This window comes from Schistosoma mansoni, chromosome 6 (genome assembly GCF_000237925.1).
Source record: "Schistosoma mansoni strain Puerto Rico chromosome 6, complete genome".
In the NCBI taxonomy this organism is placed as follows: Eukaryota; Metazoa; Platyhelminthes; class Trematoda; order Strigeidida; family Schistosomatidae; genus Schistosoma; species Schistosoma mansoni.
In genome coordinates this window covers 5,161,486-5,180,970 of record NC_031500.1, presented here as the reverse complement: position 1 = coordinate 5,180,970, position 19,485 = coordinate 5,161,486, and the positions used below count along the sequence as shown (strand labels likewise).

General features: G+C 37.3%; 1 protein-coding gene across 1 annotated transcript; it reads left to right on the top strand.

The window, feature by feature from the left end:
• Positions 1-7,967: 7,967 nt before the first annotated feature.
• Smp_169960 (putative dual specificity protein phosphatase) lies at positions 7,968-14,466 on the top strand (the record flags this gene model as incomplete). Its single annotated transcript, XM_018798034.1, has 5 exons — positions 7,968-8,107; positions 8,143-8,273; positions 11,449-11,581; positions 13,945-14,287; positions 14,381-14,466. The coding sequence occupies exons 1-5, from the start codon at positions 7,979-7,981 to the stop codon at positions 14,464-14,466; spliced, it is 822 nt and encodes a 273-aa protein (XP_018653016.1). The 5' UTR covers positions 7,968-7,978.
• Positions 14,467-19,485: the final 5,019 nt, after the last annotated feature.

Below are 19,485 nucleotides of genomic sequence, written 5' to 3'. Positions count from 1 at the left end.
GACTGATTCGGATTTGTGTTGCCTAGAGATTTACCGTTGACCGCAATAATCGAATGGATCTAAAGCTTTCAACTCTCTTCAGTTAATAATGAATTCATAGGTTAATCTTGTGTTTTTATTTGACCACTCTCACTCTTTCCCGATCTACTTCCACTCTGGATAACATTATGCGTCGGGATGGTTAGTAAATGGGCGTGGTTCGACTCTCTTGGTCAATATTATCCCACAACCTTATAAACAAATATACTTTCTTTGCTTAATACACTAAGTCAGAAATTGACTCATGATTTCAACTGTGAAAAATACTTTTTTTCTCGAGTTTTTCCGGATATATTTTAATTAAATATTTTTCGTTATCTATATTACTATGACGGAACAGTCACCCAAGGTTTTTAAGTTAAGATCTATTCCCCCACCCTCGATTCAGTTAACGCCATTTTGGCCTGATAATATCGAGTCCTGGTTCTGCTACGCAGGAGCTGATTTTTGCATGCACGGAATCACGGACTCGCGCACACGATTCCTCGCGGTAGTTAAGGCGTTACTGTGCGAATTTAACGGGTACGTAACACCTAGTATGCTTACTAGTGATGTTCCGGAACCTTACGAAATTCTCAAACAATCGATTTTAAAACGCGGAGATCTAACTGATCGACAACGGTTAGACCAACTCCTTAACAATATCGACCTACAACATGGTTCTGCGACAGACATGTTGCTAAGAATGAGAGAAGTTCTCGGCCAACGAACTTTCGATGATGGCCTATTCAGACAACTTTTTTTGTCTAAACTACCGAAACAGGTGCAGGCAGTGGTTGTCTCGTTCCAAAACAATGCCGTAGACGAACTAGCCGCGTCTGCCGATCGAATCTTAGAAATAACGAAGTCTACTAACGCTGAGGTCTTCTCAGTCAAAGAAAAGCCTCAAGCGTTCCCGAATTACATCTCTGAATTATGCCATACTCTCACACGCTACCTTCAATTTCGCAATGATCGTAGTCGGTCAAGAACCGCGCGAAGAAGCGTTTCACGTATTCGATCTGTATCTCGTGGTCGAGAGACAGATAATCCTGACTGGTGCTGGTATCACAACCAGTATGGTAAGTCTTCCAGAAATTGCAGGAAACCATGCAATTATCCGAACCTCAAATCCTCTGACACGAAAAAGAACTCGGGAAACTTCCCAGTCGGCACTCGTTGACGGCAACCGTAGCCGGCGAACATAGCCGCCTCTTATACGTCGCGGATGTGACCACGAAAGTTCACCACCTCGTCGACACCGGTGCAGAAGTTAGTGTGTTTCCCGCGAACTCTAACGACAGACTTCACGAGTCTGTTTTAAGTTTACAGGCGGAGAACGGAAAACCGATCGCTACTTACGGTAAATGGTACGTTTACCTTAACGTGGGTTTACGCAAACCCATACACTGGATTTTCGTTGTTGCAGATGTCTCTATGCCAATCATTGGTATAGACCTCCTACAATACCACAATCTACTCATCGACACACGCTCACGAAGGTTAATAGACGGAAACACTAGGTTATCTGTTTGCGTAACTCCTTTTTCTGGTTGTAAATTATCCCCAGTCACAATTAAGCACACCATAGACCCCTTATATCAATCATTACTCGACAAATACTCCGGGATATATCTACCGCAATCGAAATTGCCTTGTGTAACCAGCAATGTTACACATCACATCTCGACTACAGGACCACCTGTATTCTCGAAAGCCCGTCGACTCGCTCCCGAAAAGCTTAGGTTAGCCAAAAACAATTCGACCATATGATAGACTTAGGGATAATTCGACCATCAAATATTCCATGGTCATCCCCATTGCATATGGTCCCTAAAAAGGACAGCAACGATTGGCGGCCAACTGGTGATTATCGGCGTCTGAATGCTAAAACCATTCCCGATCGTTACCCGCTGCCTCATATTCACGATTTGACAGCTACCTTGAAAGGTACAACTGTCTTTTCGAAAATCGACTTGGTTAAGGCTTATAACCAAATACCGATGGCACCTGACGATGTTCCTAAAACCGCCATCATCACTCCTTTCGGTCTTTACGAATTCTTGCGAATGCCTTTTGGTTTAAGAAATGCGGCTCAAACCTTCCAAAGGTTTATAGACGACGTCTTCCGAGGTCTCAACTTCGTACATGCGTATGTTGGTGACTGTCTAATAGCAAGTCCGGACAGAGAATCACATCTCAAGCATCTGGACATAGTTTTCGATCGACTCCAAAGGCATGGCATTACTGTAAACATTTAGAAATGCCAAATCGGAACCAACTCCTTAGACGTCTTAGGACACACCATTGGTGCTCAAGGCATCCTACCTCTAAGAAGCAAAGTGGCGGCCATTCTGGATTACCCAGAACCGACTACGATTAAGTAATTGCGAACTTTTAACGGCCTTGTAAGTTTCTATAGACGGTTCATACTTAAATGCGTATCTCTCATGAAACCGTTAACCGACCAGCTTCATGGAAATCAATTAGTCTAGACGACACAGCCCGTAAAGCATTCTCCACAGTTAAGGAACACATCGCTAAAGCAACCCTGCTTGCTCATCAGGACACTCAAACGCCCATTAGTATCGCCGTAGACGCATCCGATTCAGCAATCGGAGGAGTCTTACAACAACGGGTTAACAACTCGTGGCAACCTTTAGGATTTTCTCGAGACGGTTGCTAGACGCGGAAACTAGGTACAACACGTTCGGTAGGGAACTCTTAGCTATGTATTGTGCTGTACGGCCTTTCCAACATTCCATCGAAGGAAAAGAATTCACGCTTTTTACCGACCACAAACCTCTTACCTTCTCCTTAAGTTCATCTTCAGACAAGTACTCACCGCGATTTGATAGGACCCTTACCCGACTCGAATGGATACTCATATCTCCTAACATGCGTAGACCGTTTTACTCGATGGCCAGAAGCAGTACCGATTAAGGACATTACTGCTGAAACCGTGGCCCGCGCTTTCGTCGAACGATGGGTAGCAAATTTCGGCTGCCCTTCCACGATCACTACAGACCGCGGACGCCAGTTAGAATCTGGACTTTTCCGTTGTCTGACCTCACTATTAGGAATCACGCGCTTCCGAACGACCGCCTACCACCCACAAGCAAACGGGTTGGTAGAACGTTTTCATCGACAACTAAAAGCTTCATTATCAGCCGCAAACGTTTCACAGTGGACAGACGCTCTTCCACTCATCTTGCTAGGTATCCGCAATGCAGTGAAAGCTGACATTGGATACACTGCATCTCAACTCGTTCATGGAACGACACTCCGACTTCCAGGAGAATTCGTAGATCCTTCGGCTTCTTCATTGAACATGGATCTAAACTCTTACACGAGCAGGCCTACAAACGCTATGTGTTCAGTTAAACCTGCCTACATTCGACCTCAATCAACTGATGTTTTCGTTCAACCTGAATTACGACATAGTACACACGTCTACGTTCGTCGAGACTCACATCGACGACCTCTCGAATCAGCATACGAAGGACCCTTCAAAGTTCTTCAACGCGAACCTAAGTACTATGTAATCGATAAGAACGGTACGAAAGATAGCATCAGTATCGATCGACTCAAAGCTGCGTACCTAGAAGGAAACCCTAGCTACGTCGATTTTCTTTCGGTAAATTCGAACGACACGGTTCCCATACTCGTAGTACCCCACATGACAGCCGACACACACCTTGATACTTCGTCAACATCGGAAGATAAACCTAAAACAACGCGTTCTGGAAGACGAGTAAGATTTCCAGAACATCTTAACGAATATTGCACGTAGGACACAAACTTTATCTCAAATTTCCTTTGCATTATTTATTTTTTAAAAAAGAATTGTTTTAATATGCTTATTTTTATATATTTATTTAAAAAAACTTTTTTTTTAAAATCTGAGCGTATATATATTTTTTTTACATAAAAAAAACAAAAAAAAACCAATTTTCTTCCAAACGCATTTACGCTGTCGCAAGCGTATTAGTTTTTTTTCCCGCTCATCTTGTGTCCTTACGCAAGTACGAGTGTATTTTCGACATGCACTCACATGTTCTATTTTTTTACTTTTCCAGGACGACTTGAAAAGAACGACGAAGTTTCACAAGGAACCGAAATTTTCATTGTACTTTGTTTCCTTATTAATATGTTGTACATTATTGTCTCTTCGTGCAAGGAAAGACGAACAAACGCTGAGAAATATAGCAACCTATCAGAAGAGTATTTACCAACGACAAACTCGTTAGGTTTAAACTTCTGGCTGGTCACGTCTTAGGGTCATCACTACCTCACTAGGGGGGAGTGATCTGTAGCTGTAAATAATTCCCCAAAATCAATAGCTTTCTAAGTGTTCGACATTGGATGCTGACCACTTTGTTTAAGTGGGCTTGTTTAACTGAAGGCTTTCGGTCATCCATCCGTACCACATCACGTTTTGACCCAGCGTGGGACACTGCTCCTACGTTCACTAGCCAGATTCGATCAAACGCTTCTCGATATATTGATAACGTATCAAATATATCTTTCCTATCTCTTCGCATCTGACTTCTGATTTCATTAGGTTGGGGAAAGCTTCGTATATAGAAGGTGCCACTGGTAGCTGGTTGTAAAATCAGAATACTAGTCCTATCTTCACTACGATTGATTTCAGCCTCCCATAAAACTGATCTTTATCGTCATCGTTGATGTCATTGGTGAGTTCATAACATCATCGGATAACATTCATGTGATCCCCTCCTTTTTTGTTTTGAATGATGCTTTGATGATTCTGGATCCGTGAGATTTCCATCCTAAAAGTGCATTTCGTGCTTCTCTGGACAGCATTAGAGCAAATCCCTGAGTGTGTGGAGCATTTTCTCCTTCGTGACCAGAGTACAGCAGCATCTCTCCTGTACCTAGCCTTTGCTATCCAGCTTGGGTCCAATGGGTTCCAATGATTCAGAGTACTGCCAATTTGTATACCCTCATTTACGCTGCTATTTAACTGGTCTTCCCGGTCTCCCACAATGTCCGGACGTTCCATGTACCTATAAAGAGTGTTGCTCTGGTTGTTGGCAGGGTCATCGGTCTCATTACTTCCAAAGAATCTCGGTCTTAATTCTGAGACGTCACAATTCTTCCTTCAGCTCGGAGGGTAGAGTTTAAATGGTTCATTTGTGTAATATGGTTGGCGTTTTTTATCAATCTTGTTTTCTATGGGATGGGGTTTCCGTCCACATGCTCAGCGATTCTCCTTTAACTGTGCTTGGTACCTGCAGTAGCTCCAGAAATGCTACGGGCGGATTTATGACAACTTTGATCGTGCCTTAGATTTTAACTGGTTTAGTGTCGGATAATTTCCGATAACTAAGTATATCCCTATTGTGTTAACTACTATTTGTACTTTTTCGTGTTGTTTCTTCCATCTGCAATTTTACTATACAGGTGGTTGTGTGTGCATTTGTTTATCTTATCTCGTTGTTACTTCGGATTATGTAAATCGACTCAGTAATTCACACAAAGATAGGTTCAAGTACCAATCTGTATACTATCCAAAATTATTCATTTTTACTCTCACTTGGTTTGAACTGATGATTAGTACTTAGAATAACCTTTCATTTCCAAGCCTTTTGTTTCCCAAACGCTGATAGTCTTCGCAACAAGTACCTTCCGATAACACAGGATACGTATGGAAATTACGTAAATGTATCAGATCTAATGTGGTTATGAACTGGTGAATTAATAATTGCAGTCTATTATAAAGTAATGAATCGACATAGATTGCTGGTTATAAGTGGACCGAAAATTGTACCTTGCTCTACAAATATCCTCGAGTATACCAATTTTTCACATCAGCATTAGGTAATTAATTATTTGAATAGTACTCACATTAGATGGAAGGTATTCACATTTCTTATTTTGTTTTTCCCGATTGTGCTCGCTTCCTCTTTAGCGAGCTTTGTATATATATACTAATATCTTTTCGAAACCTAGTATATAGGTAATTAATCTCCAGTAAAACGGATCCTATCGCTCCACTTGTTCTTGTCGCTTTTTTAGCCTAGCTATCCACTCTGAAGGTTTGAAGTATTTCAAACAATACTAGCCATTTACGACAGACTCATAACCAGTTATTCTCATTTTTGCGATTGTCCGGCATAGTTTCTTTACGTAGGTCAGTCGCTTTTATACTAAACGAGTGACAACCTGTTCACTCCAAATGGTGGTCAATGCCACAAGCATTTATGTAAATCGACAGTTTACATGGCTAAAATTGTTGGTAGAATCAGTCAAATGTTGCTGAATCATTGACAAACAAGTAGTCAAAACGAATACATCTTTGCATTCTAATGGTAATTACCAAACTTCGGATGATCTATTAGACTTTGTCCTGAACATAAAAGCTTAACCCGAATAAATCTTTCAGTAGTTACGATTCTGGCACATGCCGAAGTGTGGTTATACTCCTGTTACAATAGTTCCCTTTAACCAATTCTATTTATATTCCACTTCACTGTTTAGAATCTGTTTGTTCTTTGAACGGATAAGAAAAAAAGCAGTCAAGTATGATTTTTCTTATTATTTTCGTATAAGATGCCATGTCTGATTTGAATTCCAAATAAAATACTCCTTGTTGTACTCACTATAATGTCCTTGATTCTGATATTGGCGTAGAGAGGACTAGTAGAGTATGTATTAGTCCTTTCTGATTGCTACCAGTCAGCAGACCGAATTTCGTTTTCGCAATTAATACAGACAGGGTGACCACCAAGACGTCAGTCTAGGATTCCATTCAATCTTGTCTTCAACTTAAGATCACCCAGGTTACAAAGCTAAATTGTGCAAGTTCGATTGCAGTATGTTAGGTCCACAGATCGAGTAAATAAATGACACCTTTGATCTTCTTATCAATTGTTCTTTTTCAATGTTGAAAAGATAAAAATATTAAGAGCACGGTTTATCTCTACTCTCACTCCAGTTGCTGAGACTAATTACTTACCGTTTCTAGGCGAGTGGGGTTCCTATATTTCCCCATTTAATTCTTTTACTTATTTCAGGACACTTAGCTTGACCAAAAACCACATTGTTGCTTCAGTTTATCTAAGCATCCTCTCGTTCCACAAGTTTGTTATGTAAGAGTAGTGCAGCTTGTAGATCACCAGTATAGATGATCTGTGTCGAATGATTGTGAACCTACTCGTGTTAGACGGAATCGATGTGAACAACCAGCCAACGTTAAAGTTTCCTTTACCGACCAACATGACTACGGCTTTCTGGTTGAAACTATTATTATGAGGCACAAAAGCCATGACTCACCATCTTCCACCTGGAAATAGCAATACCTGATGCCTGTCGGGAATATCTCATTCACCGCAACTATTATTCATGCTAGTTTTACTATTATAACTGTAACTACAAAATTCGTCATTACCAATCTAGTCTCCTGTAACCTACGCCTATCCGTTACTCTCGTATTTTGTCAGCTCACACTGTTCATGTATACCGTTCATTTACTCGCTCCAACCTTAATTTTCCCGCCACTCCTGTTTATTCTAATTTCATAATAACTCAGACATCCCGAAAATGTGATAGCCACTGCACCTAGTGATTCCACGTCTCCAGAATGATTACACTCGCTTATGCTGAAGAAATTTCAACGCCTCAATTAACTATTAAAATCACAAGTATTAGCGTGGTCATGTGGCTAGACTACGCTTTTGGAACAAAATCAAAAACCCTAAAACATACCGTAATATAAAGAGATGATCTCGAAGAAGTTTGTCGGTTTACGTGACCTCATGACAGTGATACTAAGTTACGAACAATTTTTTCGGTCTAAAAATGTTTTATATTGAGTGTGGTTAGTTCAAATGTCTGTGTTACTTCCAACTGAGTTGTCGATGGGTGCATAAGGGATTTTATTATAACTGATTCATTTCCGGAGCATTGATGTGTATTTCGTGACAAAAAATAGAAAATGGGCGGGTCGATGTCAAGAATAGTTCCTGGTTTATACATCGGGGGAGTTGCTAGCGCTCAATCAAAAAGTCAACTAGAAGAAAACGGCATTACTCATGTGTGTAGCGTTCTCCATTACAATTTTAAGGTAACCTAGTATGTTCTTTGCTCAACAATAGTTAGTGTCCTTCTAGAAAGCAATTGTTGCTTCGAGCTGATGACGACTCAAAAGAAAATATTGCTAAATATTTTAGAGATGCATCCCTTTTCATTCACGAGGCAAGGGTATATAATGGTGCCGTGCTTGTGCATTGGTAAGTCAAAAATCTATTTTTTGCATGGTATTCAGTTCTTTGTAGTTTTTCTTTTAAGACAAAAACTGGTTCCCTATTCTTTCGGACTTCTTTGTACACTGACTATAACTTTAGTTTTTATGTTCCATCCGTGCACAGTGAAGTCACATAAACCACATATTCTTCAGGTTATCGATTCGGACTTCCAGGTATACTTAGGAGTACACATTTTAGTTGAGACGAAACTGTAATATATGGACAAACTAATGCAATTAAGAGTGTAAGTTTTGGACTTTCCAGTTAGACTATCCTTTGAAGTTCTTTGTCCAGCTTTCAAGACGCCTTTTTCTGTTTACTAATTAGCGTCCCACAAAGTATGAGTTGTTTTATTGACACTAGATGTCTTGCTACCAGTGTCAGATGAGTTGAAACAGCTTCCGGCAGTTACCATATGCAGCTGCTAGTTTCAACTCGTTACCACACTGTGACCACCTGGTTTCTGTCGGAGATGCTAGATCCCCAGAACTTACTTGGTTAAATCTTATTTTTGTAATTTTATTTTCGAAACTCGAATTTCTTGTCTTCCCCACTTGGGAGGTCCTTAAATTTCATTGGTTCGTTGTCTCTTTTAGTATGCTATTTTGTAACATATCTCCTCACGATGCTCCACTGCCTTGAGGATCAGATCTTTAGGTCAAAGGCTCCGGATGTGGCCTCCTATGAAAACCACCTGCTTCAGTTTGGGCACCTGGGCAGTACCACAGCCCTCACACAAATCAAATAAGATTTGTGTGGCGCATACGTATCTGGTGCTTCCTTGTACTAATATTTATGTGTTTAAATAATAATAATAATTCAGACACCCAGTGCTGATACGCGAAACATTTCGCAAAGTCGCAAGCATCATGGTTCTATATTTTAAAGGTGCCCTACACACACTCAGTCCTTACCAGCACTTTTTTGTGAACCGATAACTTGCCTAGAAACTAGTTTTTTCCTCACCAATTTTTCATTTCGATAGACACAATCTCATGTTAGCTGTTGACCAAAGTAGGTTCGTACTCCTTTCCTCCCGTCAAGACCCTGGAGACCATATTTACGATTGGTTTGTAATCGACTTTGTCCAACTCTTCTATGGGGGTGTCTCTGTACTTACCAGCGTGGTTTAAACTACGGGTACCCTTTTTCATCTAACTGCTTTCTTTGAAACAGCACCGCGCACTTAGAGGTTAAGAATGGGACTTTCGTACCGAAGACTATGAAAGAATTTCATTTTATTCTATTTAAACACATAAATATTGGTACAAGGAAGCACCAGATATATATGCGCCACACAAATCTTATTTGATTTGTGTGAGGGCTGTGATACTGCCCAGGTGCCCAAACTGAAGCAGGTGGTTTTCATAGGGGGTCACATCCGGAGCCTTTGACCTAAAGGTCTGATCCACAAGGCAGTGGAGCATCGTGAGGAGATGTAGTCCCATGGTAGCCGGTGATCAACGATTGGTTCATACGTCATTCGTTCCATCAGGATACTGGAGCCTATGTGCACCATTGGTTTGAAATCAGGGTTTTCCAACTCTCTTAGGTGGACTCTCCGTGTCCACCAACCCGGTTAAAGCTCCGGACATTCACTTTTCGTCCTCTCAATTTCGTAAACAACGTCCCTGGTGTGAAAAGGTAATGAGTAGGACTTCCGTGGCAGAGACTATATACGCGTGACCATGTGAGAGCATTCGGAGAGGGAGAGCAGACTCTCCTCACTGTCGGCCATACCAGGGCATTTGGGGGCCTATGAAAGAATGTCCGTATGAGATCATTTCAAGAAGACGACTCCGCAATCTCGGTCATATCGGGAGTTTTCAATCAAAAGCTCTCTGAGGTACTGTTGTATAGTGAACCAAAGAGTATCTCGAAACGAACATCTGACATTCTCTATTGAGGCTAGTATTAGTAATTTCGGTGCTGGAGTTCTTTATCAGATTATGTTATAGGTCTACCTATCAGACAGCTCATGTATTAAATTATTCACTAATTAAATCCACATAATAAAGCATACGTTCAGACTCGTAGTTCCCTAGCAGAAAGTTTGACTTTTGACTCAATTTATTAATTTACTGGGAATAATCAAATATAAGCCCCCAAATGCCCTGGTACTGCCGAGAGTGAGGAGAGTCTGCTCTCCCTTTCGAAATGCTCTCATATGGCCACGCGAATATATAGCCTCTGCCAGGGAAGTCCTACTCACTGCCTTCTCGTGGCGGGGGTGTTGTTCACAAAAGTGAGAGGACGAAAAGCGAATGTCCGGAGCTTTAACCGGGTTGGTGGACACGGAGAGTCCACCTAAGAGAGTTGGAAAACCCTGATTTCAAACCAATGGTGCACATGGGCTCCAGTATCCTGAGGCAACAAATGACGTATGAACCAATTGTTGGTCACCGGCTACCATGGGACTGCATCTCCTTACGATGCTCCACTGCCTTGTGGATCAGATCTTTCGGTCAAAGGCTCCGGGTGTGGTCCCCTAAGAAAACCACCTGCTTCAGTCTGGGCACCTGGGCAGTATCACAGCCCTCACACAAATCGAATGAGATTTGTGAGGCGCATATATATCTGGTGCTTCCTTGTACCAATATTTATGTGTTTAAATAAATAAATAAATAAACAAATGTAAAGCTTATTGACACCGTGACTTAGTGTTTTTAACAGTCAGCTTTCAACCCGTATATGCGTGGTCTCAACTCCGACCACTTAGCCTTGGTTTTGATAGCTACACATAATGTGGTTCAAATCTGAGTACTTGATAACTAAGTTGAGTTAAATTTAATTTCTACGAATTACAAACCAAACCTGTCTAATTAGTTTAGGTGTAGGTGATTTTCTTATCCTTCACAGGTTGCTATACAAGCCTTATTGTGATTAAATAGACAAGTATTTATATTAAATAAGAAAGATTAGTTCAGCGAAGAGTTCTCTTTTCGGCGAATTCATTTTCAAAGCTGTACAATCACTAATATATTTATATGTTCAAGTCACCACAACTCATTATTTGCTAAGTAGACTACCAGCAAAAGATCAAACAAAGGAGTAAAGATAAGGGTAATAGAATGGTATATTTCAATCTCATATATTTTATCAAAATTATAATAATTATGCGTAATAACCCTCTATCTTTGTTCCCATATTACTTAAAAAGCGCTTGTGGCGTCTCCCGTAGCGTGACGATAACTTTGGCCTATCTGATGACGATAACAGATATGCCTCTACCAAAGCTGGTTAGAGCGGTTGTTGGTGCAAGACCATGCGCATGCCCGAATAGTGGGTTTTTGGTAAGTCGAAATATTCTCCCAGTTATTTGTTTTTCAATGCTTAAATATGTTTTTGCATCATTCTGCTCTTTTACGGATTCATCATCCATTATTTGAACAAAACTTCACTACTAACCTTGCCGGTTGCATTGGTAGAAATGGTCAGTAACAAGTGAAGCAATAACCCTGAACGCTCATATCTTGTTATTTCATTTGGCCAAATTCAAAAGCAAGCTTTGATGAAAACTATCCCAATACTTAGAGAAAACTAACGATTTGAAGTAAAAACACCCAATGTGTTTATAAGCAGAGATGGGTGGTAGCTATCAGTAGAATACGGGAAGCACGTCTTGTCCTGTTTGGGACTCGTCAGCCGGATGTACCCGCATCCCAGAGTTGATGTTCACTCCGGGACTCGGACCCAGTACCGTTCGCCTGAAATTCCGTCACGTTATCCACTTAGCTACTGAGTCTAGATAGCCACTAGCTTGTGTAATGGTATACAGGTACATCCAGCTGACACACTGTATACACATATGCCAATGTGAGATCGATCAATCACAGTTCTAAACATCAATGGGAAGACTTAAACAACGAATACAAAAATAAGTCAGTATGTTTATGTTCACTGTATTATTAAGTTATTTCTCATTATGAATCCATCTGATGGTTTTTGATCCTCTGAAAGATTCAACAGTTTATTTGGTATCTTCTACTTTAAAAGTCACAAATACTATCCATCGCTTCTTAACTACTGGAAACAGAAGTTCCATCCAGATAACGAGATGTTAAAAACATTACATTTGATAGTTATTAGTTGATTTGTTCATAGTGTACTACGTACAAAGATTCTAAGGCAAACATTTACGTCCTAAGAAATTATCAATGTTATCGAGTTATTACAAAACATTCACTCTTCTCTTACTATGCGAAAGTAAGTACTATACTAGGCTTCAGATATCTGAACTCGTCACTAAAATCAGTTATTCAGTTAAACGCAATGTAGAGTCTGATACATTTCCATTAGCTCAAGTTGCTACACCACGTCTACACAGCTGTACTCCAGAGTTGTGTAAGTGGTAACAGTATTGTAGTGAACAGAACACGACTGGGGACAATCGAGTGTTTGTTTCTTCTCTAATTCCATTGTTCGTGCATTTTCCTACCGATTGCGTTTTGTTTCAGTTCTTTCCTCATCGGACTTCTGCGAAAATACATTCTATGCCTGACCAACACCATATACTACTTATATGGATATAAGTAGACCACACCACAGTATTAGTGGTAGTAAAAAAATAATTAAGTATAGAGAATATGATTCGAGATGAAAATATGGATTAATGAAATAAGACAATGCTTTGAGATAACGGAGCTTAGGATCTAAGGAAGGATAAATATTAAATTCACCTGTGCCATCGCGAACGATTCTATTCCATACTACCCATTGTCTGTAGCTAATAGTTGTGGTAATCGTGTGGATTTCACCTAGGTTGTATGCACCCACTTACACAACTCAGTCCAGGACTTAATGACTTCATACAATCATATCACGTTTCGGTTTAATCGCTAAAAGCTTCCTTCCAACCTACTCCTACATCAACTATAATCACTCATTGTCGCAGTCGGTAGTTGTATATTCTTACTACAAGTTTCTATACGTAAATTCCTAGTATTTAATTACAGATGCCTTAGAAATATTGCTCTCATCTTCTGGGATCACCGGGTAAGTAATAATGAGGTTAGACTCAGGGTATTAGGGAATGATGGTAAATCAGTTGATGAGGTGATGAATCTTCATCGACTGAGATGGTTAGGCCACGTGTTACGTATGCCTGAACACCGATTACCACGACGTGCTATGCTTACTAGTATTGGGGATGGTTGGAAGAGAGTTAGGGGTGGCCAAACCAAAACGTGGCATCAGAGCTTGAAGTTACTAACTTCCAGTGTGAGCCATGTTGGTAGATATAGACTGATTGGTCGGGGTCCGTGTGACTATCGTAACCAATGGTTGGAGACTGTGGGTGACATAACTGAAAATCGATCACAATGGCGCAGGTGTATACGCTCCCTGTCTTCCTTTAAACTATGAGATTAAAATTGCTTCAAATCAGCCTTCCTTCCTATATTATATCCTTATATAAAACCTTTCTTTTATATATTACCACCACTAAATTAACTACTTCTATGAATTCGGTGTTCATATTGTTGTGCTAACGAGGTATGGCAACTTGGACTGATGCATATATGTGTCTGGTCCTACGTTGTAGCTGACTGACTGACTGATAAATTACATTTTTTTTCACTAATTAGGCATGTTTTCATCCTTTGTTTTAAATAACTTGGCGATTTTCTAATTTTGAAAAAATGTACACATCTTCTAGGAACAATTAATAGAGTATGGGAATTCCGGTGCTGCAGCAAAAATTCGACGTGAACTAATCGCATGTTATGGTGAGTGGCCAAAAGAAAAAATGGATGCTGATATTGCTGTACTAACAGAACTGCTACTTAAACCAGAGCATGCTACCTGTATTGGTGCAAGTGGTGGTTTCACATTGCCGGATGACGTCACAGATTATAATTATGATAATAATAACAACAATCAACAGACATCTCTTGATAATTCTTTAAATCAACAAAATTCACAAAAAAATAATATGAAACCGACTAGTTATACAATCTATCCAAATAAACCATTACATATACGAAGAATACTTGCACAGAGTGAAGATAATAATCAAGCATCGTCATCATCATCATCATCAATGTAAAATACAATATTGACGGAAAATAAAGCAATTTTATAGATATCTACAGTTAATCAAATTCGATATTGGTTGTTTATGGTCAATAATCACTTACCACTAATTTATGTGATTAAAAATATTGTAAAACGTTTATAAAACAATTACTTATTCAATTTTATTTTAAGTTTGTTCGTTGTTCCCTTATTTTTATTTTACAAACATTCAAACATGTGCTCTTGTTGTTATTTAGTGATGATTGCCTTGTTGTAAACAATTAACACTCTAACTACACCTAATATATAGATTAACTTTTTGTCAGTTTTATTGAACAGCTCGTCTCTAGGCTTTCTGTTTTTTTTGTTTTTCCTTACATTTAATATTCAGTTTATTTCATAGCTATACTGTAGAAAAAACAATAGAACTATTGCAATAATGCACATACTATCTCTATTACACTTTTTAAAAATCATAATGCCTTTAATATATATTCGTTGATTTTCTATTTGCTTTTTGCAAATATCTTTTAATTATTGGTGAATTGAACAATCACTTCTGTAATATAAATGTGAATAATCTCATTTCCTAATGTATTTTCCTTTTTGAAAACTTCCATATTGAAAAGCCCTTCAAATTTTCATTGTCATGATGTAATGGATCAAGCCTTTTTTTTAGATATGTCATTATGTAGTTCCAGTAAGTTGTAGCCCGTTTAACAAGCAATCAGATGCCACTTTTCTAATATATATATATATATATATATATATATATATATATATATATATATAATTTAAGTATCCCCTTATTGAGATCAAAAATACAAATTAAATGAAGAAACACTTTTCAATTAGCCCCTTTCCATGATGGGTGAACAATAATATTTAGTTTCTCATTGGACTATTCAAAAAGTCAATGCCGCAATTAATTGCTAACAACATAATGTTAATAATGAAGACGGAGTGTTAATAATCTCTTGATTAATATAGCTGCTTATATAAGAATAAGGATGCGGAAAAATCGGATGTAAGTTTGGATTGAAGAATCAGTTGTTCATTTTTAATAACTACATGGAAATAAAGATGTGTGTAGTTAGGCTAAAAAACTGACTAATTACTGGAATTGACTTTTGAGAACTAACTATTTGTTAACTGTTAAAAACTCTCATCATATTAAAAAACTGTGATGTATGAACGGGGTATATTCTTTTCACGTTATATATCCAAATTAATCATTCAAAAAAGGTCGGGTTTATGACAAATACGTCGTTTAAAATCATAGCATATGAATCTAGTACTGTTTGTAAAATCAAATATTGTGAATACTGAAATGATGAATATATAGTGTTAACTGGAATAAGTTTCTACGTTTTCTGAAATTGTGAGATTAATGATTAATATAAATATGAGTGAGAAAGATAATAATGTAATTACAAATTAGAATAGATGTTTGGTCTAGGATAACGAAATAGATACAGTAATATCAATTAGTTAAGAAGCAATAAGTAGTAGTGGGTACTAAGTAACCTTTTTAAATGTAAAATAAATTTAAGCTATAAATATACAAAGAGAAAGGTTGTATGTACATTAGTCAAGTTATTTTTTCATATCAAAATGATCAACTAATTAGGCTAGAACTTGGACAAGGTAGAAGAAGAGGTTGAGGATATTTATTTCGGAAGCAAAGCTTCGACTTTTTGATCCCAATATTTATTGCTGCAGCCGGTTAAAGAATTCTTAGTTCGATGGATTTAGGTAGATGACTTTGAACAGGATATTTTACTGTAAATAGCTTTTCTATGTTGGTTGTATGACCCAGTTGCACTACATGAGATAGAATTAAATAATTAACAGTTTTGACTATAGCACTGCTGGACCAATCATCTATTCTAATTTGTAATTACATTATTATCTTTCTCACCCTGTGTTACCCATATTTATTCTAATCATTAATCTCATAATTTCATTAAACGTATGAACTTATTCAAGTTAACATTGTATATTCATCATTTCAGTATTAACAATATTTGATTTTACAAACAGTATTGGATTGATATGCTATGATTTTAAACGACGTATTTTTTCATAAACCCGACCTCTTTTTGAATGACTAATTTAGATATATAACTGTAGAACCTGAAGAGCGTTTATTGAAAGTAATATTATTTGTTTATCTATCCATATATTTATATATATTGTTTAGAAGCTTTTCGAGTAAATCGATATTGAGTCAATCATAGACAAAATGGAGCTAAAAACGAATACATATTAGTCCATGTTAAGACGATTGATATTAGCACAAAAGGAGAAACTAACAACATAAGAAACAGAGGAAATTGTAATGATGTCAAGTACTTTTAAAAGCTTTAAAGGAACAAACGTTAAGTATGAGATGGAACCAATAGTTTGCCAAATTTGAACCTGAGATTATTATTATAAGCAAAGATGGACAGTGAAGTCCAGGATGCGCGTTTCATCCTATTTGGGACTCGTCAGCTGGATATACCTTCATCTCAGAGTTGATGTTCACTCTGATACTCGAACCTAGTACCTTTCGCTTCAAACACCATCGCGTTATCCACTCTGCTACTGAGTCCATCCTTGCTTATAATGCTTGTGAATTAAGGCTATATCGAAGCAATATGTCAATAAGAGACTGATCAATTGCAGTCCTAAAAATCAATGGAAAGATTCAAACAAACAATATCAAGTGAATTCTGAGATCATTATGTTTTGTTTTAATTAACAAATTTTTTAACAAGAATGAAATGAAACAGTAAAATGACCATGTGACAAGTAAAACATCTTAACAATAATTATACAAAAGTCGGATTCCTTTTACAAAGTTTATTCTATTTAATTTTAGTACTGAAAACTTTTGAAAAAAAATTAGTTTTTTAAGTAATGACCACAACACAAACAATACACCCTTATTTGAACATATTGTATACAATGAAAAGTTAATTAACCTTGATAATAATAAACAATCTTTCACTCATCTAATTAGTATAACATCGTATATACGTTGTTAAATAAACAAATATGTGAAGCAATAGTTTATATTTATGTCTGAATTATGAATGTTAATTAGACTAGTTTAATATGATTGTATTGATATGAATTATTATGTAAGTAACTCATTATCCAACAGAATATAAGCCTAATTATTAGGTTTAATTCTTTCTGACTAACTTCTAATTAAGTAATTGAATGAATAAAGTATTTAGAAAGGAAATATAAACGATATACAAAAAAGAGAGGACCTGCCAGTCTTGAGCCAGAACACTCATTGAACATTTTTGTCTATAACATTATACAGTTATATGCAATTATATAGCATTCAGTTTGTTCCTGATTGTTTTTAAAACCAATGCATTTAATTAATACCAAATGATTTATTTAATTTTGGTCAATAAATCAATTTTAAGAACACAATGTTCATAAAAACTAGTTTTATTTATGCTAATAAACCAGTGAATACATCCAACTGATTCTCTTCTCTTTGTAATCTAGAGAGAACCTAAGCTTACACTATTTGATCTATTCTATGGACATAAAAAAGATAATGATATGTCTGTGTTATAATTGTTTTGCTAATAAATGACCCAGCTACTCCTATTGCTTAGTATTCTTATACAATGACACTCGACAAGATCCCAAAAATCAGGACACGTTGAACAGGAACGAAATTGTATTCAAAATAACAAGTATAGGTGAACAGTAAACAATCGTTAGAAGAACGTTCATATATCTATAGTATATGCATAAGAAACTTCTAGATGCTTCCCCAATAATCTGACAGAGCTGATTGGTTTAGAATTAGTCAATCAGCGTGCGCCGTCATGGTCATGCACATAACGTGCCTTAATCCGGTTTATTTCCCGCTAACAGTCTGAGATATTCTAACGAATAGAAATTGAAATAATTGACATTTCGTAACTTAGTGTGATCATTTTCTTCAGAATAAATAATAATGATACTTATGTTATATGGGCACTACTAAACTCGGCATTTCTTGTCAGCTTTTCAGTCAAACAGTACTGTTTTTAGTTTAACTTGTGTAAGTCATTTAGAATGTCATTACAGATAGTTAGTGTTATATCCTAGTGAAGACATAAGTACGGTTAACTTCCGAGACCTATTAATGGACTATTATTCTATATATATTCTTATTGTTTAACTATTGAGTAACTAGATTGTGTGTGTCTATATTCATCTTATTATAAGCTTCATTTTGACCTATGGATTATTATTATTATACGATTTACTGTCCCTAAATTATATCCAGTTTATTGATTACTGTCTCCCACGTTCACAGCCACATTTGGCTTGATCTTGTACAAATATTATTTTCTATTTTATGGTGTGATGTGGTCTGTCTGTCTGGTATATAAACCGAGTATGCTTGAAATAAATGATCCGCATAGATTCTCATAGCAGAAGCTACAATTGGAGTTCTGAACTCAATTGGAAGGGCTGGGCGGACAAGGGACCAATAAGGACGCTAGACTATTCATACTGGTCGAACGTCATTGATTTGTCACAGTGTTCATATTAGAAAAGTCGTATTTCGATTGGTGGATAATTCACGTGATAAAAAGCCGGACGAAGATCAATAACGAATTAGCATACGTCCTTTCTTTTATAAAGTCACAACAGTTGGTTTCTAAGTTATTTCAAGTTCAGTTATAAGCTTTATATTTAAAAATATCAGTGGTCTAGGTTAGCTTACTTGATAAACAATATTATTTGAAAACACACATATTGTAGTGTAGTCTACTTATATCCATATAAGTAGTATATGGTGATGGTCAGACCGATGAGGAAAGAACTGAAATGAAGCGCAATTGGTAGGAAAATGCATGAACAATGAAATTAGAGAAGATGGATTGATATTTACAGAAGGAACAGTGAAGATTGAGACAATTGATTGTTATTTTGCAAATTAACTGCTGAATGTATGGTTATCAGAATTTAGTGAGATAGTCTGTAATTTGTGCTTAAATATATTCGATTGTCCGCAGTCTTGTTCTTTTCACTACAATAATACATATCGGAACTTCAGATTCTATTAGATAATCTGCTGATAGACAAATTAAATTTTCACCTTCATTGAAAGGTATACTTTTTGATTTGTGATTCTAACGAATTATGAAAAGTTGACTGATGAACTCGTGATCAG